This window comes from Melospiza georgiana, chromosome 6 (assembly GCF_028018845.1).
Source record: "Melospiza georgiana isolate bMelGeo1 chromosome 6, bMelGeo1.pri, whole genome shotgun sequence".
Taxonomy (NCBI): domain Eukaryota; kingdom Metazoa; phylum Chordata; class Aves; order Passeriformes; family Passerellidae; genus Melospiza; species Melospiza georgiana.
The window spans coordinates 20,286,033-20,310,675 of record NC_080435.1 but is presented as its reverse complement, the minus strand read 5'-3'; the positions used below and the strand labels follow the sequence as shown (position 1 = coordinate 20,310,675).

The 24,643-nt window shown below is 42.9% G+C and overlaps 1 protein-coding gene across 6 annotated transcripts in view; it reads left to right on the top strand.

Moving 5' to 3' along the window:
* Window positions 1-3,702: 3,702 nt before the first annotated feature.
* SBF2 (SET binding factor 2) overlaps window positions 3,703-24,643 on the top strand; it is a 229,334-nt gene continuing 208,393 nt past the window's right edge. For all 6 annotated transcript variants that reach the window (XM_058026340.1, XM_058026338.1, XM_058026343.1 and 3 more), the window contains exon 1: window positions 3,703-3,854. In XM_058026340.1, the coding sequence (XP_057882323.1) occupies window positions 3,800-3,854 (55 nt within the window). In that variant the 5' untranslated portion in view covers window positions 3,703-3,799. The remainder of the gene's footprint in view (window positions 3,855-24,643) is intronic.

The window sequence follows — 24,643 nt, the reverse complement described above, 5'->3', positions numbered from 1 at the left end:
TGCAGAAAAAAAAAATTCTATGTTGATTTAGGAATATTAATAACAGTAGTAACACAACTCTCACGTTTCTTCCATACTGACTGTAACTGTCATCTCAGTGATAAAAAATTACTTCATGTAAATTTATGAGGTGGCAAACTCTGACACATAAATGATCAGTTTGTTGATGATGTGATTTGTGAAAGGGCGTCAGCAGGTAAAGCTGGTTCAAATCTACCACAAAACATCATGTTCTTTGTTCAGAGGCTCATTTTGTTCTTTCTATGAACTTGCATTCTCATGCAGTTTGGAAATGAGCAATAGTCACTGAATTGGTACTGTGATGTAACAGTGACCAATTTTTAAAAAATTATGCCATAAATAGTTATTTCTTAAAAAAAAAAAAACCAGAAAAAAACCAACAACAACAAAAAAAAAAACCCCAAAAAACCACCCCAGCTCCCCAAGCTGTGAGTCTGAGGCAATGCCAAGCAGTTCAGCAAGAGCAGTGTGTGATGTGAAGTGCAGGGTCTCCCAGATGCTGCCTCATCCATGATGGGAAGCAGCCAGCTCCTGTTTACTGCCTATCTTGGGTGTACCATTCAACCTCTTGGTGTTCTGAAGACCTTACAGCAAGTATCTGCTCTGGCAGAGACATGGTGAAGATGAGTTGCTGTTTATAGAGCATTTTATTCAGGCTGAGATTTGTTCAAAAAGAAAAGGTCTAAAATCTGTGGCTAGCAATGGGGAATCAGTGTGAGGCAAATATTCTGTGCTGATGATGGAAGAAAACTGTTGTTTGAAGCCAGTGGAAGTGCCTTTGCATGTTTCACTTTGTTTAAACAAATTGTTCTGAATTCATATGCCATGAGTATGAATAGACCTGATTGTATTTCAGGCTGCGTGAAATCGGCAGAAAGATAATACTAATAGAAGAATGGCACCCCCTGAAGGATCTAAAACCTCACTCAAGCTCCACACAGAAAAACCTCACTGTTAGTACCTGCACCGAGCCAGAGCTCTCCGTGCCAAGAGCACAGTGACAAAGGGGTGATTCCATTTCAATAGTCCTGCTGGAGGTGCTCTAGTGTACACCAAACAAAGCCTCCCAAGTGAGTGAGGGATGTCTATTGGTAGGGGAAATCTGGTCAGGGTCATGGCTGCCCCCCTGTTCTGGCGTGGGTTGGCAGAGTGTGAATTCCCTGTTTCCTGAAGGAGGAGGGAACTGTAGAAGGTATTGTGAACATTCACACGTTGTTGTTGGCAAGGGCACAATGTGAGTGTGGCAACCCCTTGAGTGCTTTGGGGCTCTTGGAGACGCTGCAGCCTTGCAATTCTTCCCCTGGGGGAAGTCCATGACCAGGGGCTTGTGGAGACAGGTCCCTTGGTGTCCTCTGTGAGCCCCTGCTTCTCCTGTGAGGAGCTAGGCTGCAAGTGAGGGAATTAAGGCTTGGTGGTCTGGATGAGCATTCAGTTTCACTTTTCATTAGAATTTAGGTGAGCAAACACTGTGTCTGCTCCACTTCTTCGTTTGTCCTATAAGAACATAAGATTGCTCTATTCTTAAGGGAAGTTGCCCAGAGAAATTGTGGATGCCACATCCCTGAAAGCGTTCATGGTGTGGTTGGATGGGTCTGAGCAACCTGGTCTAGTGGCATGTGTCCCTGCCTGTAGCAAAGGGGTTGGAACAGGATGATCTTTAAGATCCCTCCTGACCCAAAACCTTCTGTGATTCCATAAAATAAATAAGCTCAACTACACTTCCTATTTCTTATTTAAGATGTGCCATTTCTTATAAACTTTACAAAATTTGGCTGTACTGATCTAGATGGCAGAAGGAGCAAGGCTGTAAAGTGAACACTAGCAGTACTGGGAAATCACTAAATAAACATCTTGCTCTTGAACATTTATTTATTGCTCTTGAGCATTTATTAATGCTCTGGGAAAGATGTGAGTGATTCTCTCCTACTAGAGATGCTGTGTTAAAAAAGCAGTGAGATTTCACTATTGAGATTTGTAATTGCATATTGAATCTTTTTATCAGTGTAGATATGATAACACTAAGGACCCATTTCAGCTCCAAATTAGGTAATTTCTCAGTGTCTTTAAACTTTGTCTCCAGGTTTAGCTGTACAGAACATTATCCTTTGCTTCTGTGAACTGTGTCCTGCAACCAAAATGCCTATGCATAACTTAACAAAATCCTGCATGACTTAACCTAACTCCTACGTAGAAGTCACTGACCCCACAGAGTGCATCTCTTTCTCAAAAAGTATGGTCAATCTTTTTGATGTACATATGACACATTTTTCTTTACTCCTAAACAAGGAAATGTATTAGGATTGGATCCTTACACATGTCATTTGCTTCAAAACAGCTAAATTACGAAGCTGATGACTCCCAGGAGATGTCAACCTCTGCCCTCCACTGAGAAGGCACAAGCGGGAACACTGCTTGAAGCTTCCTGACCAATTTGCATCTGGCTTATCAGCAAGACACTGCATCACTATGTTCCAGCTAAGAGGTGTAAGAACGGTGTGTTTGAAACAGAAATGTCTCTGAGACCACTTCTGACTGTCTGCTGGGTCCCTCGTCAGGGTGGATCGTCAGGAGCGAATCCAGTTTGCTGCACTTCCACACCCAGCCCGGCACCCACGACTGGTCCTCGCTGGAATGCCACCCACGTCCTCCGCGCTGGTTCTCTCTGTGCTGTCAAACGGGACGTCCATGGAAGCTTATCAGAGTGGTTTTTGCAGGCTCTGCCAGCTATCCAAGCGCTGTACAGTCCGCTCCTTTATCCTCAGCATCTCCGCGACTGCTGGCAAAGTCCACCGAGCTTTCGAGGGCCACTGTCCAGAAGGTGCCTGCCTCATCTGCACGTTATAAACAGCACCACGGCAGCTCCCAGCGCGGCTCGCTGAGCGCCCCAGCGGCCACCGCCCGTGCCCGGGCCGGCACGTCCGGGGCCACGCGGGTCACGCCGAGGCACCGCCGGCCAGTGCCCTGCCAGCAGCAGGGAGCAGCAGGGCCGGGCCGGGCAGCACAGCCCGCTCCGGGCCGGGGGTGCTGCTGGGAGGGGGCCGGGGCCGAGACCCCCGCGCCGACCCTCGGCACCGCCACAGAGCCCAGCGGGGCGGCGGCACGGCTCCCCCCGCGGCGGCACGTCCCGAACACCCCGGACAAAACGTGACCGGGACACATTCGGGACGCGCAATCCCCGATTCCCCGGGCCGGGCTGGCGGGGCCGCCGTTATCTGGCCGCCGGCGTCCATTTCCGCGGAGCCTCGGTGAGGGCGATGCCCGGCCCCGGCAGCTCCACGCGGGAGCGGCGAGGTGCAGCCCCGCTCAACACTTGGGTCTCCCCGGGCACGGAGAGCGCTCCGACCCGCCGCGAGTGTCTTTTGTGAGGGGAACGGGCTCCGGACCCGCTGCTCCCCAGGCGGCCACCGCACTGGGGGAGGCTGCCGAGAGACAAAGCCCCGCTCGGGCGGGGCGCGGACCTCCCCCGCCGGACCCTCCCCGCCCGCGGGGGGCTGCGAAGGGAGGCCGCGGCGCTGGCAGCGGCGTCCCGGCACGGCGGCCGGCCCGGGGCAGCGGCACTGCGGGACAGCCGGGCCGGGCCGCCCCAGCCCCCGCCCAGCCCCGGGGTCACGGCGAGCGGTCCGGGCGGCGCGCAGGCGCACGGCGTGCCCGCGCCTCCAACATGGCTGAGGTGGTGCCGTTCCTCCTGCGGCGGGCGCGGAGCGGAGGATGCTGAGCCTGCCCCGAGCCGCCGCCGCAGCCGCTGGGGTGGTGAGGCCGAGGCGCGCCCCGCGCAGCCATGGCCAGGCTGGCCGACTACTTCATCGTGGTGGGCTATGACCACGAGAAGACAGGTAGGTGTGGCTGCGCGCAGCGCTGCCCCGCCGTGCCTGGCCGCTCCCCGCGCTCCTGCCCGGCCCCGGCCCCCGCCCGCCTCCGGCCGGGCCGCGGGAGGAGGAGACTGCGGCGCGCACGGGGCGCGCGTCCGGCCGGGGGAGGAGGGGGTGAGGGCAGCGGGGCGAGCCAAGGGTTAATCCCCCTTTCCCGAGGGGGGAAGCGGAGGGACTCCCGCACCGCCCGGCCGGGGCAGCCCCGGCCCGCCCCGCCTGCCGGGAGCGGCTGCGGCTCCTTCCCCGAAGCGCGGGCAGGTTCAAACGGGGCCCGCGGCCGTGCCGGGCCCGGCGGCTGGAGCCGCGGGGCAGGGCCGGAGCCGCCGGTCCCCACCTGTGTCCCGGCGGCTGGGGCGCGCCAGCCGCGCCTCCCGGGAGAACAAAGGCTGCGTTCCGCCGGCGGCGGGGCTTGCCCGGCTCGCCGCTCATCCATCGCCTGTTGAGCGGCGCCGCGAGTCCCCCGGGCAGCGCCGTGGCACCGAACGGGGATGGGACGGGCGCTCCTCCTAAAGCCTCGGGATACCGAAATCTGTCTGCTGGGGGGAAGGGAAGTGCTGTTATCTGCTGTCGTTTGTGGGCAAAGAGAGAGTGGTTTGTGTTACGTAACTCTCCGTTATGGTACCAGCTTTGTTGCTGCAGAGATCTCAAATCAGTGTTTAAGCTGACTGGAAAACGAAGTGATTGTCAATTGGAATGTGTTTGTGCTGCGTATTTCAGAGCGCTCCTTTGAATGTATGGTGTTAATAAACAATATTTGAAACAGTCGAATGTTCCCTAATTTATTTGACTATGCATAAACCAAACAACACTCAAGTTTGTTACTCAGAGTAATTCTTCGAAGTAGCAATTGCGTGTAGTCTGTATCTGTTCATTCAAAAAGTGCAGCTAATAAACTCGGACTGTGATATTTTTTTAAAAGAAATATAATTTTTAGAGAAACTGTTACATTTGCATGTTTGAAGATGCAGTGTCTCACAAAGTTCTGCTAAGGGTCTCTTGGATTTTACTATTCTGCAATTGTTATCCCATTGATTACATCCTGGTTACCCCTCCCATCCCATTTGATCGTAGGTTTGTCCTAATTGTACTGTCAAAATCAAGCCATGTGAAATGGGAAGGATTTTATTTTAAAAATAAAGACCTTTCCTTTTGCCTCTCCTGTTTGGAACATTTTCCCTGACAAAGTAGAGAAAATCCAAATCAAAACAAAGAAGCAACCAGAAAACCCAGATGTGCTTTTAAGAAGACGAATCAAATAGGCTTCTTACTTCATTGAAGTGAAATTACAGATTGCGTTGGAAAGCTTTATGTCTGTAAAATGTCTTCATCTGTAGCATTTAAGTATGTTTAACTTCCCATACATAAACTCTTTCATGAAGTTTGGTAGAATTGCTTGCCTGGGTGAAATTGAGCAGATTCAGAAATTGAGCAGATTCAGAAATAACTCCTGAACCTTAATTGAAAAAGGTCATGCCCAGAAAGTAATTGTTTAGACTTTATTATTTAAATGACTTGTTGCTACTTTAATGCTTCATAAGAAAAATGCTTGAAGGAACAACATTCTGTTGAAGACTAGGCATGCATTGTTTTCCAAATTCCTTTACCCCCACATGCAATCCCATAATACATGGAGTACTGACCTTTATTTTTCTTATAAAACTGTAGTTTTTTGATGCATTTATTATGCTTCCTTCTATATGAAAAGCAGGGACAAGCATTTCTAGGATTATAGACTAGCTACTCTTGAAGCGTTTATATTTTTAAGTATGTTCCTTTTCTTTCTATCCTATTTGTTTTTCATCAGCAGCTACCTTCTGGCCTGGTTTTAATGTGCTTGATTTTAATGTTGAGTGTAATTATGTTTTGTAGTGGTTTTTTTTTTTTTCTTTTTTTCCCAGGCATAATCTGTGGAATAGCTTTGTGTAAACAAGCAAACAAAAATGCTGTACCCTTCCCCCCAATCTGTGTGTCAGCAGCATTTGGATGATAAACACTTGTGGTTTGTAGGGAAGGGTGTTTATAGTAGTGACTGCTCTCCCAGGAAAGCCCCACTGGGTCTGCTGGCTCTCCCCTCACTGCTTATATGGATTTATTTACATGGGCCAATATCTTACCCCTGAAAATGGGATAAAGGTGCCGATTTTCTGGCTTTACTCAAAAAACATTTGCTGTAAATATCTAAAATGCAGTGTTTATGCAGTTCAGGAGCAGATCTGTAGATTTTTTCTTGTTTTGGAACAGCTTTGTAAGTGATGCTACAAATTTTTATCCAGCATAGTCTTCAGGGGAGGTGAAGGGTTTTATTGTCCTCAAATAAACCAGAGTGTGTCCTTTGGGAATCAACATGTGAAAGTCCATTCCTGTTCTGGTCCAGGCCTGTGTAAATTGATGTTACAGCAGTCCTGGTGCTGCCATTCCTATTGTGCTAAACCTTCCTTTGGATCCAGCTCACTTTAGGATGCTGACCCATCCAAAAGACCTTTCTTGCTGGGTGTGTTACCTGTGTTGCTGTATTGTCCTTGGATTACTTTCCTGCTCATTTTTCAAACAGTGTTGGCTCACCAGGATGTCAGATGAATGCCAGTACTGGCATAAAGGAGGGTCAGGAGCATGCTGAAAGACAGATCAATGCACCCTGAGTTTCTATCAGCTGAAATGTTCCTAGAGCCTTGGGCACAAAGATGTTAGTGAGGTGCCTTAGTGTCCTACATGCTCCAAGGAAACTGATGGGAGCCCTTGGATAATTTGCCTCACAGGCAGTTCATTCATGCTTGGCAAGTTGCAGAGGCTCTGCCTGAGTGGAGAATGAGCTTTGCTGTTGACAAGTGTCAGAAGAGTTGCAGGCACTTAGGAGCTGAGAAGTCTTTGTGCTGTGGAGGATGACCTGAATCACCCAGCTTTTTCTGTCTTTCAGGTGCCCTGGTCTGTGTTCCCACTTAGGTTGCTCAGTCTGTGTCTCACCATAAAACAGCTTCCATGGATCATAGTTTTAATGGCTGTTGTGTATTTTAAGCACTCATTCTGAGCCACTGCTCAGAACTGCAGCAGACAGTAGCTGCTGTCAGAAGTGCATGTTGAGTGTCCTGACAGAGTTATAGAAACCAGATTTGTAAATCCCCCAGTTTTACTAAACACTTTTCTTTTTTTTTTGCTCTAACAGTGATACTTTTTCAGAATAAAGCAATCAACCTTGGTGTATTTTGTCTTCAGCTGAACCTTGGCTGAGGTAGACAACCACACTTTGCCCAGCATATCAGCACAATATAAAGCTGTTACATAACTGGCTACAAAAGGCACTTACAGAAGTCTCTGAATGGAGCAAAGGTGCTATCAAATGTAGGCATTCTGGGTTAACAGCTAGGAGAAGTCCCAGGAGCCCTTACTGTTCATGCATTTTATTTTTTCATGGATTTTGAAGTGTGTCTGATGTGCTTCACCAAAAAATTCTCATTTAATATGTCTGAATAATGGAATGTGGATGGGATTTAGGAAGAACACAGATGTTTGTAAGGATCACAGAAGGGCATGAGAAAATGCCTTTTTTGTTTTGTTTGGTTTTGGTTTTGCTGGTATAAGCCCTAATCATAAATCTGTCCTTAGAATTTACATACGGTGCTTCTTGGAAAAGGTAAAAGAGAGAACATTCTGTGTCTTCCTTAGCTCAGAAGCTGAAAGGTGAGAGGATAAAGAAGAGAGGATCCAAAGACTGGATTTGATTAATTTTCCCATACACCCGTGGCAGCTTTCCTGTAGGATGCTGTTTTAAACCCAGAAGTTAAAGGAGAAAACCTGTGAGATGGAACAGGATGTTTTCTGCAAGGTTTGGTTGCTCTAAGAGGACAGAGGAATGGTTTGTTCTTGATTCTGTGTGCAGTTGCAATGTGTAGGACAGAAGGCTTCCAACAGTATAGCAGTTTTATTTGGCTGTTGTCACAACTGATAAATGCTGGTATAACATGTGTAGGCTCTGTTGTGGTTGTTTCTGTTCTGATTTTTATCAACTCCTCTTCAGGGAAGCCTTTATTGTGTAACATAGCTTTGTATCTCAGAGGATTTTGAAACAAGACAAGTGATTGTTGATGGAGTGGGAGAAATTTCTAAATGGAGTTGTCCAATTCTTTTATTTTTTTTCCTGTGAGCAGATTTTGCCTGTGAAGAATATAGTATCATTAGGATTTTCTGGTGTATTTGCTGTATATTCACAGGCATTTCACTGAACTGGTGTGTGTATAAGGAGTGAATGACTGCTTGATGCCATGGCATGCAATCTCTGTAAAAACAAAATGTAGAAAAATAAGGGAATAAAGCTGTTACTTCAGTGGCTTTCTTATCTGTGCTGCAGTTTAATTTGATTCAAATGCAATCCAGGGAAATCTCAAAGGGATTAAAAAAGCAACAAAAACTAAATCCTTCTTATTGTGGCAGGGGAATTCTTGTAGCTGCAGTGGAATGAAGCATCAAGTGCAGTGCTGGAAGTGGAGCAGGATGCAGGAGTGAGCCTGGGACATGGCTCTGGGTGGCTGTGGCTGGGTAGGGCATGGCACCCCAAAGACTTGTAAACAAATTAATTGCTCCTTTCAATGAAATCTCTTCCTCCAAACCTTGTGCTTTACTTTTCAAATGCAACAGGTTCCACAATACCGTGCTGAAACAGAATGAGGAAGAAATATTTCCATTGCACGTGGTTTTGTTTGTTTCGATTGTGGTCATGTTTATTTCTTTGTTTGTTTCTTTGTTTGTTGGAGTTTTTTGTTTGTTTGTTTTTTGGGGTTTTTTTGGGGTGAGATAAAGCTCTCTTGAAAGTCTGCTTGGAAGACCCCCAGTATTTTTTGATAGCATGTATTCCTAAAAGATATCCAAGCAGTTTCTTCTAGTAAATAATGTGGGCTTAAAAAAATTAAATTGATTTTGGTTTATGGATTTATCATTTTGGAGAAATCTTATAATCAACAGAGATCATGGAGATCTTCTTTCCCTCGCATGTCTGTAATGAATATTTCTAAAGAACTTGGATTTCAGACTCTTTACTCACTCAGTCTTGCCATCATAATAACAACAACACTAAAAATACTTATTTTTCAGCCTTTAATTTTAAACTAAAATATTCCTGGAGGCTTTTTTCTCTGCAAGCTGTCTGCATTTGGTCTGAAATAGAACACAGATTATGTTGAGCGAAGTAGCATTTCCTATCTTTGTGACTGAACTGCAGTCAAGGAACTCTTTCTTCTCTGTTCTGTCCTGGATTAACTATGTGGATTATCTGACAAAAAGACACTTTTCCTGCAGCTTGTTCATGGCAAACAGTTTGTTATGCAAGCCTGAATACTGTGTAAGCCCTGGCCTTCTATAACCACAATCATGTTTTTAAGTGGAGGGACAATGAGACTGACATTTAACTTCTCCAATGCCCCAAACATAACAGTCTTGTCTTGTAACAGCAAGGAAGAGAATTACACTGCTGTGGTAGCTCCCTTACATCAATTTAAAGAACCAACTACCTCCCCCGTTTCTGCTGCTCACAAAGGAAAGCCACAGTCACTGTGGAATCATTTGTAAAATGTGTAAAAGCAGATTCACACTCCAGCCTTGATAACTGCCAGTGAAAGTTGTAGCCTGCAAATATCCACTGGTGAGTGGGAGGTTTTCCTTTGGTTCATCTCTCCTCTTACTCCTCTTTGCAGTAGCATGAGACTTTCGGGCTCCTTGCTTCCCTAGTGAAAAAAATTATTTCTAACAATAGCATTATCAGTATTGATGAGATTCATTTTCTTCTGCTCGGCGTTTTGGGAATTGTGTTCCATTTATATGTGTTTGTTGAAATAAATCACTCCTGTGGTGTCAGTGGTACGTTCTGAAGTCAAGGACAATCCAATTAGTGTTGATTGGGATTTGGCAGCTAAATCCCTGCTCATTGAGCCAAGAACATGCTGGTTATTGCTTATCTGCTAGTGACTAGATAGATCCTGGTTTCATGTCTCTAATGTTTACAGTTCTCAGTTTTCAATCTTCTGCAGATTGAATACTATGAAAAAATGCAATAATTGAACAGAGCTTGAATTCTTTGTTTCCTTTCTGGGAGTGTTGTGTTCTAGGTGTCAGAGTAACCACAACATTTGCACTGAGCTGGACGTGGGTGATGGGCTGTCACTGCTGCAGCCAGAACCAGCACTTGGTGACAGTATGGTCTGGGATTGTGTGTAGCTGTTGTGGGGGAAAGCTGAGAGACAGAAAAAACAAACTCATCATAATTCTGGATACAAATTCAGGATAGTTGCACGCAAAACCCCATTGGATCATGGGAGACCTCAGTGGATAAAAAGAGACAAAGGAATGTTACTGGGCTTATAAAATCAATCACTCAGGAAGAAATTCAAGGGGGAAAAAAATAGAAGATAGGAAAAATGTCCTTATCATGTCCTTTTACTGTGGTTCATGTGTTGTTTTCTAGGATTTAAAACTCCAGAAAATCCGTTATCTCACACTTGGATTGATCTTCAGCAAGATAGAAAATGTCTTTTTTAAATGTTAGAGTGTCAGGTTGGGTCGCTGGAATAGCAGCTGGAAGGAAGATGAGACATTCTGGCAGAGGATTTCTCAGATGCTTGTCAGGGAAAAGGGATGACAGCTCTTCTTTCTGGAACCTTGACTTCAGCTGTGGAAGGTTGTGGATTTTGTTGAGCTCCTTTTGCCAGCTGCTGTGGACAGTGATGCCAGGAGTGTTTGTCAGACTCTGTAGTGGCTGCATGTCCTTCCTTGTGGCTCAGGAACCCTTCACAAGACATTGGCCACTCCTCCTGCTTACTCTATTTGGCACATTCTGGTATTTCAGAATGCTTTCTGTCTTCTAGGTTTATTCCAGAAGAATCTCTGCCTTATAATCTCTCTCACTTTCCCCTTCCTTCTCTCACTCTCCGTATCCATTTAACTCTCTTTATCTACTCTGTGGTTTTCTGAGATGAAGTCTTCTTGGCCACTCGGTCTGATTTCTTATGGTTTTCATCTTTAAATAAACAAATTCCAGTTCATCACGCAAACACCAGGGCCAGGTTTTGTCCCTTCTGTAAATTTTGGGCCTGAAAGCGTGTTTGGCAGAATTTTAGTTTAGGCCAAAAAAAAATCCTTTTCTCTCCAGTCTTACTTCTTGGAAGCAGAAAAAGTATTTGATGTGAAATTTTACTGAAATAATTGAGCTGGAAACAGATGCCAACCATTGAGACTTTGTATGGTGCATTAAGTTTAAGTAAAAAATAATTGAAAATAGTTGAAAAAAAATTGAAAATAGAGCCCAATTAGAAATGCCTATAGCTGTTAGTTATTTGTGTATCTAAAAACATCACTCTCTTGTTTCTTAGTTTGTTATAACTGCACCAGTTAAAGTCCAGTAAAACTTTTAGTTTGACCACTGTGTTGTTGAAGTCTTCCACAGTTTAGATTTGTACATTTAACATGTATATTTTTGTTTTGGACAAAGAAATGCAGACGCTCGTCCTTTTTTTGTGACTATTGTTCCCTGGGCTGTAAATCTAATTCCTAAATGGCAGTGAGAATAAGCTGTATGTGTGACTAACAAAATACTCAAGACTCAAAAGACAAAGTTGTGACCTTGTCATAAATTCAACTGTAATGGAATTTTAATTCTTGAAATATTGTTGAATTGGCATACTGTACTTTTAAAAAAAATTAAAGAAGCTGTTTTTTTGAATTCTATTACACATACTGCTTTTCATAAACATGCAAATTGCAATTGCATAAAAATAGAAGAAGGCCACATGCTTTGTTCCTGTGGAGCTGTTTCTTCATAATTAATGTATTTTCCCAGAAAAACACATAGTTGTTTTATGAAGCTTGTGTGATGACTGGGCTGTTACTGGTCTATATTGTTGGTGTGCTATTTTTAAACTAGGTTTAGTACAAAACATTCCAGTAGAACTTAGAAGAGGATTTCCATTTTCTTTCTTCTTGTTTTATAGTTTGTGAAGAGAGAATTAGTAGGTTTGATAATTTTTAAGAATATATAATTTTTAAAAGAAGATTTCAAAGAAAAATTGGTGATAAAACCAATTTTAAAAGCCTTCGTAAAACAAGGATTTAAACCCACATTTCCCCCCATAATTTTTGGGGGTAATTTAATCTATTTAGAGTCTTCCTCTTTTGAGCTGCAAGTTCTTAGAATCTTCATCCTGTGAGAGTTTTTTTCCTTCAGTGTATTTTGTTCAGTGGGCTGCCAGGCAGAATTTGCTTTTTGTGAAGTGTCTTAGCCTGGGGCCTCTGCCTGAGCCATAGGTTGTGCCCAGCTGCAGCTGAGGAACAAGTTGGAATTTCCTGTAAAGGGAGGGAAGAGCTGCTGCCTTTGGGATTCACCCTACATTTCTTACAAGCGCAATTATTGAATTATTCTTATTTTAGAATAATTCCTTTAATGCCTTTCGAGAGCTGCTTGCTTTTGCAAAATAGGAAGCTAATGAGCATGTGTCTCTCATGTTCAGTAAGTTTCAGCAGTGGTAGAAAGCCCAAGGTTTGAATCGATGCTTTTAGTGATATTTCCAAAATAAATAAGATAACGAGGCATACACACGGATGTTTTCTGTGGTAGTAAGTATTCAGTTTGTGTTCAGAAATCCATGCAAGTGTTCAAGGTGTTGCAGAGGAATGTTTCTCCCCATGGTAATTTATAGTGACTAAAACTGAAATGCTGATTTTCAGTGATAAGTTCTGGTCCACTTTGCTGCAGTGAGTTCAGAGAACACCTGTGGAGGTCTCAGGTTTGCCCTTTAGCTGGAGGCAGCGATTTTAGACCCTGGTGCCAGTTCTGTGCTGAGGTTTGGACTCAAGCTACCTGTAAGCATGCTTGAAGCTGAGGCACCTGGGTTTGGAGTAGTGACAGTGTGTGTTCCCTTTTCCAGCTCTGAGGGTTGGTTCTTTCCAGCAGAGAGAGCTGGAGCATCCCAGAGCCCCTCACCGAGCAGGGTGTGCTCAGCCTGCAGCTGTGGCTGCACTGCGCTTCAGCAGCACAGCCAAAGCAAGTGGCCCTGTTGTTTCAGCCACAGGCAACTGAAAAGAAAACAAAGCCATAGAGAGCCACATGTTTGTGATTTGGAATTCAAAACTCTTCTTTCAAAAGATTCCCTTTCCTGTTTGATCAACGTGCATAAATAATGATACCGGGTTTGCCCCTGAGTAAACGGCGTCCGCTCAAGTTGTGGTGCTCCTGTAAGGTTGTTGTTTCAGCACCGTGTTTTCCAAATATTTTGTTTGTAGTGTTTATTATTAAAAGAGATGAGATCATACATGTTTAACAAAATAATCTCCTGGAGGCTGTTTTTTATCATTTTGTTCTCTTTTGCCACATGGCATCTTTTTGGAAGAGGCAAGACTGTCACTAATTTTTTGTGAGAGAGAAAAGACCTCAGAAAACATGCTTTGTGCCTTTCTGACTTTGTAAAATGTTTTTGCATTCTTACAAAATTATTTACATGCTTGTTTATGGGTTTCTTTATTATTATTTTTTTACTTTACAAAAATGTGGCCAGTTTTAGTAAATAGCCTTTTTTGGAAAACTGCAGTTCAAAAACATGGGGGTTCCCTGGTCTAGTCTCTGGCCATAGTTATTGGTAATCAGAGCTGCTCTTCTTGCTGATAGCCTAGTAGAAGACAGAAGGTAGCAGTTTACATCCATACTTAATTCTAATAAAAATGAGGATTGTTGCTCTTTACAGTGAGGTAGGATTTGAGAGGCCTAACTCAGAAGACTGTTGTTTTCATAATCTTTTGTTTTCTTGTGAATATGCCTAGCATTATTTGACATTAGAAAACCCAGAGGTAAGATTCAGATACAAGTAATAATAACAATAATATTTTTTTTAAGAAAGGCTTTAACTGGTCTGCAGCTCATTGTTTCTGTCTTGTGGAAGAGACCTTGGAGATGTTTCAATTCCCAAGTTGTGATGGTTAAGGAGAGGATGCTGAAAAGTAAAACCTATGGATCTCCTATCTTCCTTTGTAACTGAGTTGTGTGTTCTGCTTATTCTCAGCCACTGTTCTTAAAGTTATAATAAAGTCTGTGGGTTGAGTTGATTCCTGTCCCTAACTTCTTTTCTCCTTCTCCTCCCTGGCTCCCCAAAAATCAGTAATTCTTTTTAAGTTTCATATGAAAACAAGAAGAGTCATGGCTACTAATAAAATTCTGAAGCAGAAGACTCAGAATATAGTTCTGTTTAAAAATCCCCATATAAAGTCTAGAAATGAGCAGTAGAAAACCCTCATTACTTACTGTCTGTCTGGTATGTACTCCCTACCTAGTCTTAACTGTTCTCTTAAAGCTTTGAAAATAGACTTGCAGAGACCAAAACATAAATAGTATGTTTTATTAGATTTGATTTATGGTCTTATGAAAATTCTGGCGTTTTTTTATTCTTTTGCATTTGATGGTTACTGAGAGGAGCTTTGGACTTCAGTGATCTTCATGTAGTTGTATAAAGCACCATATGCTTTCTGCAGTTTTCACAGCAGATGGACCAAGGTTTTGTCCACATGGTCTTGCCAAACTTAATTAGCAGCAAATTTTCATGTCTGAATCTAAACTATTCCTGATTTAATGGTGAGAGTCCCAAGGGTTAGGTACAGATTAAAGGATCATAGAATGGTTTTGGTTGGAAGGGACCTTAAAGATCCTCTGGTTCCATGGGCAGGGTTCCCAACTTTCCACTGGATTGGATTGTCCTTCCTCTGTTGGGACCCCCAGAGGTGGTGGAGCACCCCAGGTGAACTCTCAGGAGAGCAGAGGAGCAGGAGGGAATCACCTCTCTTGACCTGCTGGTGAAGGATGGGTGCAGGTGGTCACGGTTCCTGGGCAAAATTGGTAGCATGGACCCCCAAAATTAATTTTGCAGACCTTTTTTTGTTCAACCTGTAAATATCAAGTAAAAAAGGAAGTGGAATGCTTAATGCTTAAGACTTTTAGATGATTAAAAGACAGTAATTAAAATAATTCTGAATAGCTGAATGTAAAGCCTGTGGTGAAGGGCTTCAGACAGAGCTCATGATACTGAGTGACTAGAATGTTCAAATTTCATTCAAATGAAATGCATTTTTATAAATACAAGCCAAAGTACATTTAGTGGTGAGAAAGAATTCATAGCAATGGTCTCTAATTTAGCTGTTGTCACTAAGTGGAAAAGTTCTTGGAATTTGTTGGGACAGTTCTCTGTAAAACTTCAGCCTAACATCTGGTATGGCATCAGTAAACTCAGAAATAAACAGTGTGGAATTGTGAAAAAACCTACCCAGGAATGGGTTAGGTGAACCCCAGAGGTCCTGCTCAGCCCTGATCTCTGTGATCCAGACCCCTAAAGACTGCACAGGACCAGTGGGAATTGCCTGGTCCCTTCTCCTCTCCCAAGGCTCAGCTGGCTGCAGCCTTTGCTGCTCTGCCTGGGCAGACCCTGACTCATTCTTAGAGCCCTCCACACCAGCCCTTCACACCTCCTCTGGCAGCCTATTCCAGCTCCTCTGGCTGACTTTCAGGAGACTTTTCAGTGTTTGAGTCCTGTGGGTTTGGGTACAGTTGTCAGCCTGTTACTTCTCTTCTCCTTGAACTGTGGGGACCCAACTGGATGTGGTAATTTACATGAAATCTTACCAAAATACAGAGTGAGACTGGTACTTGCTGGTTTTGTGGGCAGTTCTGTGACATCACTCTGAGCTGCCTTTTTTTTTTTTTTTTTTTTTTTTTAGCTCTCAGCATCACAACACTGAGGGTCACTTTGTGGTCTGCATTAACCTCTGCATCCCTTTTACCTAAACCACATTTGGGCCTTCCCCTATATGTGGAGTCAGGTGTTCTGGCATAACTCTGCAGCTTTGCAGTTCTCCTTAGTCACACTCTTAACATTTTTTCACAACTTTTTTCCCCAGTCTTTCATGATCACTTTGAATTCTTATCTTGTCCTCTACTCTATTATCTTCATTTTCAGAAAAGAAATAATTTCTGTATATATAAATATTTTTGTAAATATATATGTTTATATATTAATAGAACAGGTGCAGTTATATTCTGTGCTTCAGCCTGCAGCAACTTCCATCAAAACTAAACCAAAACCCACTTCAAACCAAAAACCAAGCATTGGACCCCACAATGGCTCACATATCATGTCTGAGAGATAGAATTAGTGCTGCTGTAAATATGATTGAGTGTGTCTAGTGGATAAATTTGCAGAAAGCACATTCAGATGGTGTCCCTAGGCACACTAAATTTTGGGTTGTTTGGGGAGCATTTAAGTAGGGTGATATTTTAAGAGTCCGAGACTTCAAGAAACAAGTTGGCCAATTATTTCCTGAACAGCAGAACTAGTGACGTGCTTCTGCACATTTTTGTCTTTTGTCTGGAATGGCCCTGGTAGTGCTGCTCCAGACAAGGAACAGGGTGTCTTGAACACTAACTTTTCTTCAGCTCAGGGTCATTCTGTGTTTATTTATTTATTTGGGTTAAAGGCCATTGGTCACACAGACGTCGTTTCTGTAGGAAACCTCTCTGCAAGGAGCAGCTTTACTTGTGAGAACACCATTTAGGAGAATGTTTGCCTGCCTTTGTGGCAGACACATTATAATATGCTCCAGTTAAGACTCTGGGCCTGCCACAGCCTCAGAAGGGAGAGGTTGTGTTCTATTAATTAATTACGGGCCCATAGTCAAGTGGCATTTAATTGTTTGCTAGGACATGGAGGTGACTCTGTTTTCTTTGTTTGTGCTCTCATTTTAGGCAACCAGTTCCTTTGGTTTCTTGCAATTGCAAAATATGCATTGAGAAGTTAAAAAATTACTGTTTTTACTGCCAATGAGGCATGCACTGGAAGTGCATTTGGATGTGCAAAATCTTGGCAGTGTAGCTTATTTATGGGGCAGGAGATGGCAGTAAGGAAATAGGTGATTTAGCAGAAGCACAGAACCATACTCTATTCTTACATTATGGTTTTAAGAGAACTCTCAAAACCCCTGAAATACCATAATAATCATTCAAATTTACACATTTATGTTTATTTTGTGCCTTCCTGTTTGATTTTTTTGGGGGTCCTTTTCCAATCAGGTATTTACCAGCATTTGCAATGCTTGTTTAGAGATCAGGTGAAATATTCTGTGCTCCGTGAGCCAAATACAATTCACAGTTCAGCTTTAGAGAAAACTGCTGGAGTTAGAAGTAATACAAATACACAGTAACACTTGTGATGTTTCAAAGTTTGTGTCTGTGGATTTCAAAGAAATTTGCATACAGCATTATTTTTAACGATTCACATTCTTTGTGCTGATTTTTAATTTAAGTCACTCTGGCAGCTGGTTCTGCGGGCAAGGAGGGAATGGGGAATGAAATGCTGTTAACCTCTGTGAGCCAGAGCACAAACAAACAGTGTTTAACTTGGGGACAGCTGAGGGTGTTCCAGACAATGGTGTTAATTTTGATTGCCTGTTTGAAGTAGCCCCGTGCTTTTTGTTCTCATTTCGGAAGCCAAACACGTTGTTTGGAACTGGTGTGCAGCTGTGAAGAACAAAGTTTGTCATGCAGGAGCTGAGCAGGATGACATCAGGGGATGATGGTGGCTGCTGTGGCAGCGTGCTGCTGTTTGCCCCTGCTGTGGGAGCGTGACCACGGCCATGGATTCCTTTCATTTGGGGTCAGGCAGGCAGGCAGGCAGGCAGGGTGGGATTGCATTCTCTGGTATTTTTGGACCCCTTGTTAATGGGGGCTGCTGTTGTTTTGGGGCGCTGTTGCAGGGTGTTCCCCAGGGCAGTGCTCCTGCAGGGGCAGCTCAGGCTGTTTGCACGGTGACACTCCAGCCCTTTGCACTTTAGCCATAATTGTGGAGCCTTCTCACATCCCCTGCACATCCCCAGCTTATGGAGTGCTGCAGAATGTGGAGCAAAACGTGCCTAAACCCTCAGGGCCCAGTTCTCTTGAGGGAGAATGCTGCTTTAGAGTCCTGGCTTGCACAGGGCAGTGTGGGCTCAGCTGGTACCTGGGCTGAGCAGCCTGAGAGTTGGCGCTGGTGCCATTCAGGCAGGTGGGTAAGGAGCTGGTTTTTGCTAAATACATATGGGCCATAAGATATTCTCAGCTTACTGGAAGCTCTTTGTTTTTTTTCCCTGTTTTTAGTCTATAGTCAGTCCAGACAAAATATTTGGCCTACCAGGATATGTGAATCATTCTTCTTTGTAAAGCATCATTTATCATCTGTGTTCTGAAAAGGTTTTGTATGAGGAAAACATTGAATACACTCAGAAATTTTTATTGTCAACGTGCGTTTTTACAGCTGTTGTATAAAAATCTTGCTTTGTTGAGATTAAAATATTATTTAATTGTTTTAGCCTATTGGGATCACAGGAAATATACAGGGTGGGAAACTCCCAAATGACTTGTCACTCTCCATCATCTGTAGGTGAGCAGTGGCACGCAGACTTAAATAAACAAATCTTAGCAGCTGGTTAGTTCTGGGAAAAAAGAGAAAACTTGCTTCCTCATCCTTTATCATTGCTTATACTTATGTGTTGAGTAGAAGAAAAGCTTTGAAACTTACCTAATCAATGCAAAAATATATGTACAGTACAAATCTGTTGTTAAGGATTGAGTGAACAGGTTGAAATCAACTATTGTTGATTTTTTTGTCCTTTTAGTCTTGTTTTAAATTAAACTAAGCCAGGTTTTGAAAGAAAGTAATGCACGTGAGGAGGGTACTGTCTAAAATTCTGTGGGGACTTTCAGTGAGCATCTCAGTACCCACAGATCTGTGGCAGCTGCTGTGAAGTTGAGGGAAAAATAATGTTGTAGTAGACAGTTGAGATGGCCTTCCAGTCACAGAATTCTGTTTGAACAGATTTTGTATCGAGTATGATGCAAGGAAGTTTGCTGACGTGATACATGTGAATGATACCTGCTGGGTGGGAGTTGTATGGATCCGCGTTCCAGTTCCTCTCATTAAAGGGCTGTGGCTCTGCAAATGCTTAGAGGCAGGAAGCATTATGGAAAAGCAGTACTTTAAGTAACTAAGGAATGGAAAAGGGCAGTGGAAGAGGAACTGTGAGATGACAAACATTGTCTATTAGAGATCAAGAGTGCAGTGTACAGAGGAACAATCCTGTGAAGGTGGTGGAGAGGGAACAGGGACTTGGAAGTTGGGGCAGATTCTTATGCAGAGGACTGGAAAGTAGATCAGGAGGAAGTGAGTTGCAGAGTTGGGGTTTGCTAAGTAATATTTACAGGTTGGGTTGAGATGTGGGTAGTTTGTGCAAGCTCCAGAACAGGAATTTGCAGTGAGGTATGGGACTACAAATAAAGACTGCATTTAAGGCTAAAGAGAGGGAGTTGGAGAAATGAGTTGCATGTTATCTCTGCAGCGCTGTCACTGCGTGGGATGTCAGAAGGGCTCTTATGAGGAGGATTCTCCTTTACACATTTCAGATTTGAGGAGGATTGTTTTGATCTGAGGCAGATGAAAGAGAGATGTGTGTGAATATACAGCTTTTGAAAGAAAGAAGTGAGGACAGAGGGGATTTATCTGTCTCTGCTGCCTGAATTGTGTTGTTCACAGGCCCTAGGTTGAAAATTTCAGATGAACTGGCTTAGTCATGTATTGCAATAATATCTTGAACTTATCAAGATGTTAACTTTTAACACAGTTGGCAAATAGTATCCAAAAGGGATTTTAAATTTTTGCAGGACATGATAATTCCCTAGCTCTAGGGTGACAGTGTGTCCAGTGTAAAACATCATTAAGTTTCATTTATGTTGCAGTTTAGCAGGAAACGTGCATCTCTCACGTAAGATCTTTCCTTTGATTCCAAGCAAGTGCTTTTTACTAAAATCAGTGAGGTTTTATTTGATATTGTGGAAATACTTTTTTATTGATCAACTACCCAACCTTGAAATGCTTTCAGAAGTGATGATTGTTTTGCTTCAAAGTGTGTCACACCAACTTTAACGAATTGCACTCTGCTGTTTATGTGGAGCGTCTTTCTGGTATTGAAAACATCAACCCACACCATGTCTAATCTTAGAGTAGACTGAGAGCTTTGGAAACCTTCACCTTGAAAATTTCAGAAAGTTCACTGCCTTCTGTATAAAGAATGTTATTTACAAAGGATTTTTCCACGTATTTGAGAGCAAGATGCGTGCTGTAATGCATGCTTACTTTGCTTTCTGGTTTCTTGGCTTCAAGGAGGAGCTGCTTTTTTGCTGCTGTATCTTTTACACAGATGTGTGTTTTGCTTAATTTTACTCTAATCCTTCATGTACACTTTTGATGACAAAGAAGTAACAGATCCTCCTTTGCAAAGCGTTTGGATACTTTACTGTGTACAAAAGCATCACTTTGAACTCTGAAAAAATTACTGTAATGAAAGAGCTGAGTTCCAAACGTGTCAGGGTTGAGCTTGAGAATAAACGTTCTGCATTTTTAGCTGCTCTGTGCAAAGACAGTCTTTTTGAACATGAAATATGTGATTACTATGTGTGAGAAGGTGCAAAGCATTTTTTATTTGATGTAAACATTGTCATAATGCTGCATGTTCTACTTTACTCCAGTGGTTATGATTACACTTTGTATTATTTCGTAAGGAGGCATAAAGATCTTCTAAAGAAACATCACAAAATAGTCCAAGTTATGTCAAGGATAAAATTGATTAAAAACCAGAAAAAAGCCTTTGCCTTTTCAGTCATTAAGCAGACATTAAGCCCAAATGCTCAAGCTGAGGGAAGAATAGTGCTCTGGTGTAGGCACACACAGTTTGTGGGAATTGGGAGTGGGGCTGTGGCTGAGCCCCATCCCCAATGGGATACAGCTGTGAAAGGCAGGTGAGCAGTGTTGGAGGTGATGAGCCAGGGAGTGCTGAGGGGTTACTGACCAATCACCAAAGGGAGCAGAGGGCTCACAGGTGCAGTGCATCAGCAATAAGGGGTATGAAAGGTTGGGCCAAAGAAGGAGAAGGGCAGAGGCTTTCAGTCTTCTGAGGTGAGATGATGTTGCTCTGTATGGGCAGGCACCTGAAGCCTTCTGATGAGGTAGGGTGAATGGGTTGGAGCTTTCTGAAATTGTTTGGTGATTCTCTGTGTGTAGTGAGCCTCTCAAGTGTGACCTGTGGTGTGTGCTGTGGCACTCTGTCACAACAGAACTTGCCATCCTGGTATGGAGGGGTCTGTAGAGCTTGTGAGCACAGTCCATGGCAAATCCTGCCCTGTCAGTGGGATGGTGCAGAGGGACAGCTGAAGGAATGTCCTGGAGGATATGCCTCCAGAAGGTCTCCGCTGTGGGTGTTGCCATGGAGTATACAGTTTGCATGTGGAAGGCTCTGCAGAAATACCTGGAAAATCTGGTTTAAAACTCTGATCAGTTCCTTTCTGCCTATAAAGATGCAGCTCTGAGGTAGCAGATGTATGTGGAATTCCTGGGCAGTGCCCAAGAGAGGGTGTAGGAATCCCAGGTGTGCATTGCTGTAGGTGAGGCTCTTCTGCTGCAGGGGGAGGTTGCTGGGGCTGTTGAGAACTGCTCTGGTAGATTTGTTCTACATCTCCCCTCATCCTGCAAGTAACATGGGTTGAGCTTGGGCATTCAGGCTGCGGAAATACAGAATACATTCTAGGTCCTTTCTTTTATTTCTGTAGGGCTGCCTTGTTAGGTTTTGCAGCACTGAACTGATGTTTTGTCCTTAGTGGGGAACATTAGAGGAGTGGCTTTAGGCTCTTCAGTTTAAACTGAAGGTCATAATTAAACTTTTTCAATAGTTGTTCTGTTTGGTTATGTTCTGGTTTGAGTCATGAAGGAGTTGCCGAGTTGCCTTTTTTATTTATTCTGATGGACACAATAGAGTTGGGGTCTGGTAGGATTAGTAAGACAAGAAAAATTCTTGTTGGAGATATATCCAGAAATTGGAGGTTTTTTATTTTTTTTTCTCCTGGAGGAGAAAGATGTTCTTAAAAATAAATCAGGCTCCAGACATTTAGCATAAGTTTTATTTTTTCTTCTTTTAAATTGAGGGTACTTATCCTACTTCATGTACCTGCATCAGAAAAATTGGGAGTTTGCCATTTTAGTTCCAAAGCAATGGCTAAGCAGTCTAAAGTTTCTCTTAGTGCAAACATGGGATTTTTTTCTTCAGATTTTGAATGTCCGTTTTAAACTTTGAAAGTACTGAAGCTTGAGTACTCAGTCTCCAGCAAGTTCTTTTCTCCTCTGCTTTTCCATTGACAATCAACTTAACAAGAAAGTCCATGAGGCTGAGGCTAAATAAATAACAGCAGGTACAAATCCAGGGTAAGGGTAACAGGATGTGTTACCTATGTGCAAACCTTGTAGCTCTTTTTTGCACATTTCTTTTAAAATAAGTTCTTAAGTAATACAAGTCCTCAGAGGCCTCCTGTGTGTGAAATGTGTATTTAGCACTTGAAAGTCATGGTGATGCCAAAGAACATAGGAAGTTCTATAAAAATTAACACCATTTACTGTATAATAGGGCACAAAATGTACTGTAAAGCTAGGGATACAGTTTCATGATTGCTGGGTTTTCCATGTATTATCATTTGAGACTTCTGAAAAGCAGCTTTTTACCAGCAGCTAATAAATGATTTCTGTATGACTGTGTTGCTAAAACAAAAAAATGGGAACAAATTATGAATGTTCAGTAGCAGGTCTGTATCTTCTCTATCTTCAGGTGTTCCCAATAATTGTCAAAATACTTTTATTCTTTAGAAAGCTTTAAGTAACTTTCCTATGCTGCTAGTTGAACAGAAGTCAACCCCAAAAGCCAGCCCTGCTGAGCTGCATGAAACCAAGGGAGGCAAACAAGTACACAAATACCATCTCAGAAAATGTACCAAACCACAACCCACAAACCACCACCCCAGAAAAAAACTGCTCAAAACAAACCAAGAAAACTCCCCAAGCAAAAACCCCCAAACCCCAGGAAATGACTTGTTTCATTTCCTGCATGTTTTCTAGAGAAGTTTGGGGCTGTCAGACTCACAAGTGGGTTCTGTCATTTCATTTGCTGAGGAAATGGGTAGCAATAGGTTTGATAATGTTTGTGTTCAGTCACCTGAGGGGGTATTGCATGGGAAGGATAAAAAGGTACCACCTGCTTCTGCCACACGAGAGGGTTTTTACCTCTGTGCCAGGAAGAAATTTTTGTTAAATATTGTTCAGTGTTTGGGCAGTGACATGCATTGTCTTATGTCCAACTTCTCTTCTGCAAGCTGCATAAGAAAAGTTTGTGCCTCACTTGGTGATCTGTACTCTGCATGTAAATTGAAATAGTTCTGTGTTTCCAGGATGGGGGAAGGAGAAAACCAGTAGAGACTATATATATATATATATATATATATTTATATATACACATAGTGTATATATATATACACTGTATATTTATGTATATAAATAATTTTTTTGCGTGTATGAACTGCTTTTTAGGGAGTGCTTTGGATATTTTTCTGTTTTATTTCATTGTGCCTCTGAATTGAAGCCTTTCCCACTTCTGTTAATTTCAAGTTAATGTGTTTTTTGATTGTGTTGTGTGTAAGTAGGGCACAGCCCAAAACCTGGCTGGAGTACATGGAAATTTGCTCCAGTTTAAAGACAAATGATTGCTTTGTAAGTTGTACCTTTGAATATTTGTGCTGCCATATTAATTGTGGTTTTGTCATGCTAATAGACTTGGTGTGGCCCAGTAAGTCTGTCAAGGGCCACCTTACCTGCTATCCACAGCACTTTTAGGATTTAAAGAAAAAATTCAAAGTCATTGGTGGATGTTTTTTTCCTCTCTTACGTTCTTTCATAGTGTATGAGAAAGTAACAAATTATGAAGCTAATCTAGCAAGTTTTTTTTCCTGATTAATTTATTAATCAGGAGTTAATAAAACTAATTATTCAGTGCCATACCAGTTAGAGATTCAGAACTGAAGAACAGGTTTGAAATGGTAACTCAGACTTTGCTGTGGCAGGGCAATAATAGTGACTCTGTCATGGGGACTGCACAAAGGTAAGAGGATGAGTAATGAGATGGGTTGGGGAAGATTTCCTTGGGTAAAGTTGACACTGGGGTTAAGTGGAAAATAGAGATGTGCAGGTTGTGTGCCTGGGGGAGCAGGGTGGGTAGGAGCTGTGCTGTTACCTTAATAACCACTGAAATTAAGTTGATTTTGTACTTTCAGGTAGCTCCTTCTGTTTTGTTAGTAATGATGCTCTTCAGACTCTTCTTTCATTCTGACAGAGAGGTTCTGTTTTCCCCTCAGGTCTCCATGGAGACTTTTGGAGTTGAAGTTAGGAGAGGTTATGTACACACAGCGTTGTCTTGTCATCCATAACTTCTCTGTTCTCTAAACTAATCCCCAGCACTGAAGTGTGTGATGGCTCCACTGCAGCCCTGTACGTAAGAAAAGACATGCTGGGGAGGAGAAGGCTGTTTGTCTTGGACACTGCTTTCCTGCCATGCTCATTTTGTGGTGTCAGGCTTCTGAATAATGCCAAATGCTGGCTGGATTAGTAAAAAACCTTGCAGTTTATAAATTCAGAGAGCAGCTCTCATACATATCTCAATTATTTGGCTTACTAAGCCAGAAAATCAGATAAAGAAATCTCAACGTGCTGGTACTTTGGCTGGTTAACAGAGTGATAAAAATTTTTACTTTGGCAAACAGATTGTTTACAAGATGGAATTTCTGGTTTTGCTGATGATATTGATCACGTACATTACCTGCTAATTCTTTCTTGCTGTGGCCC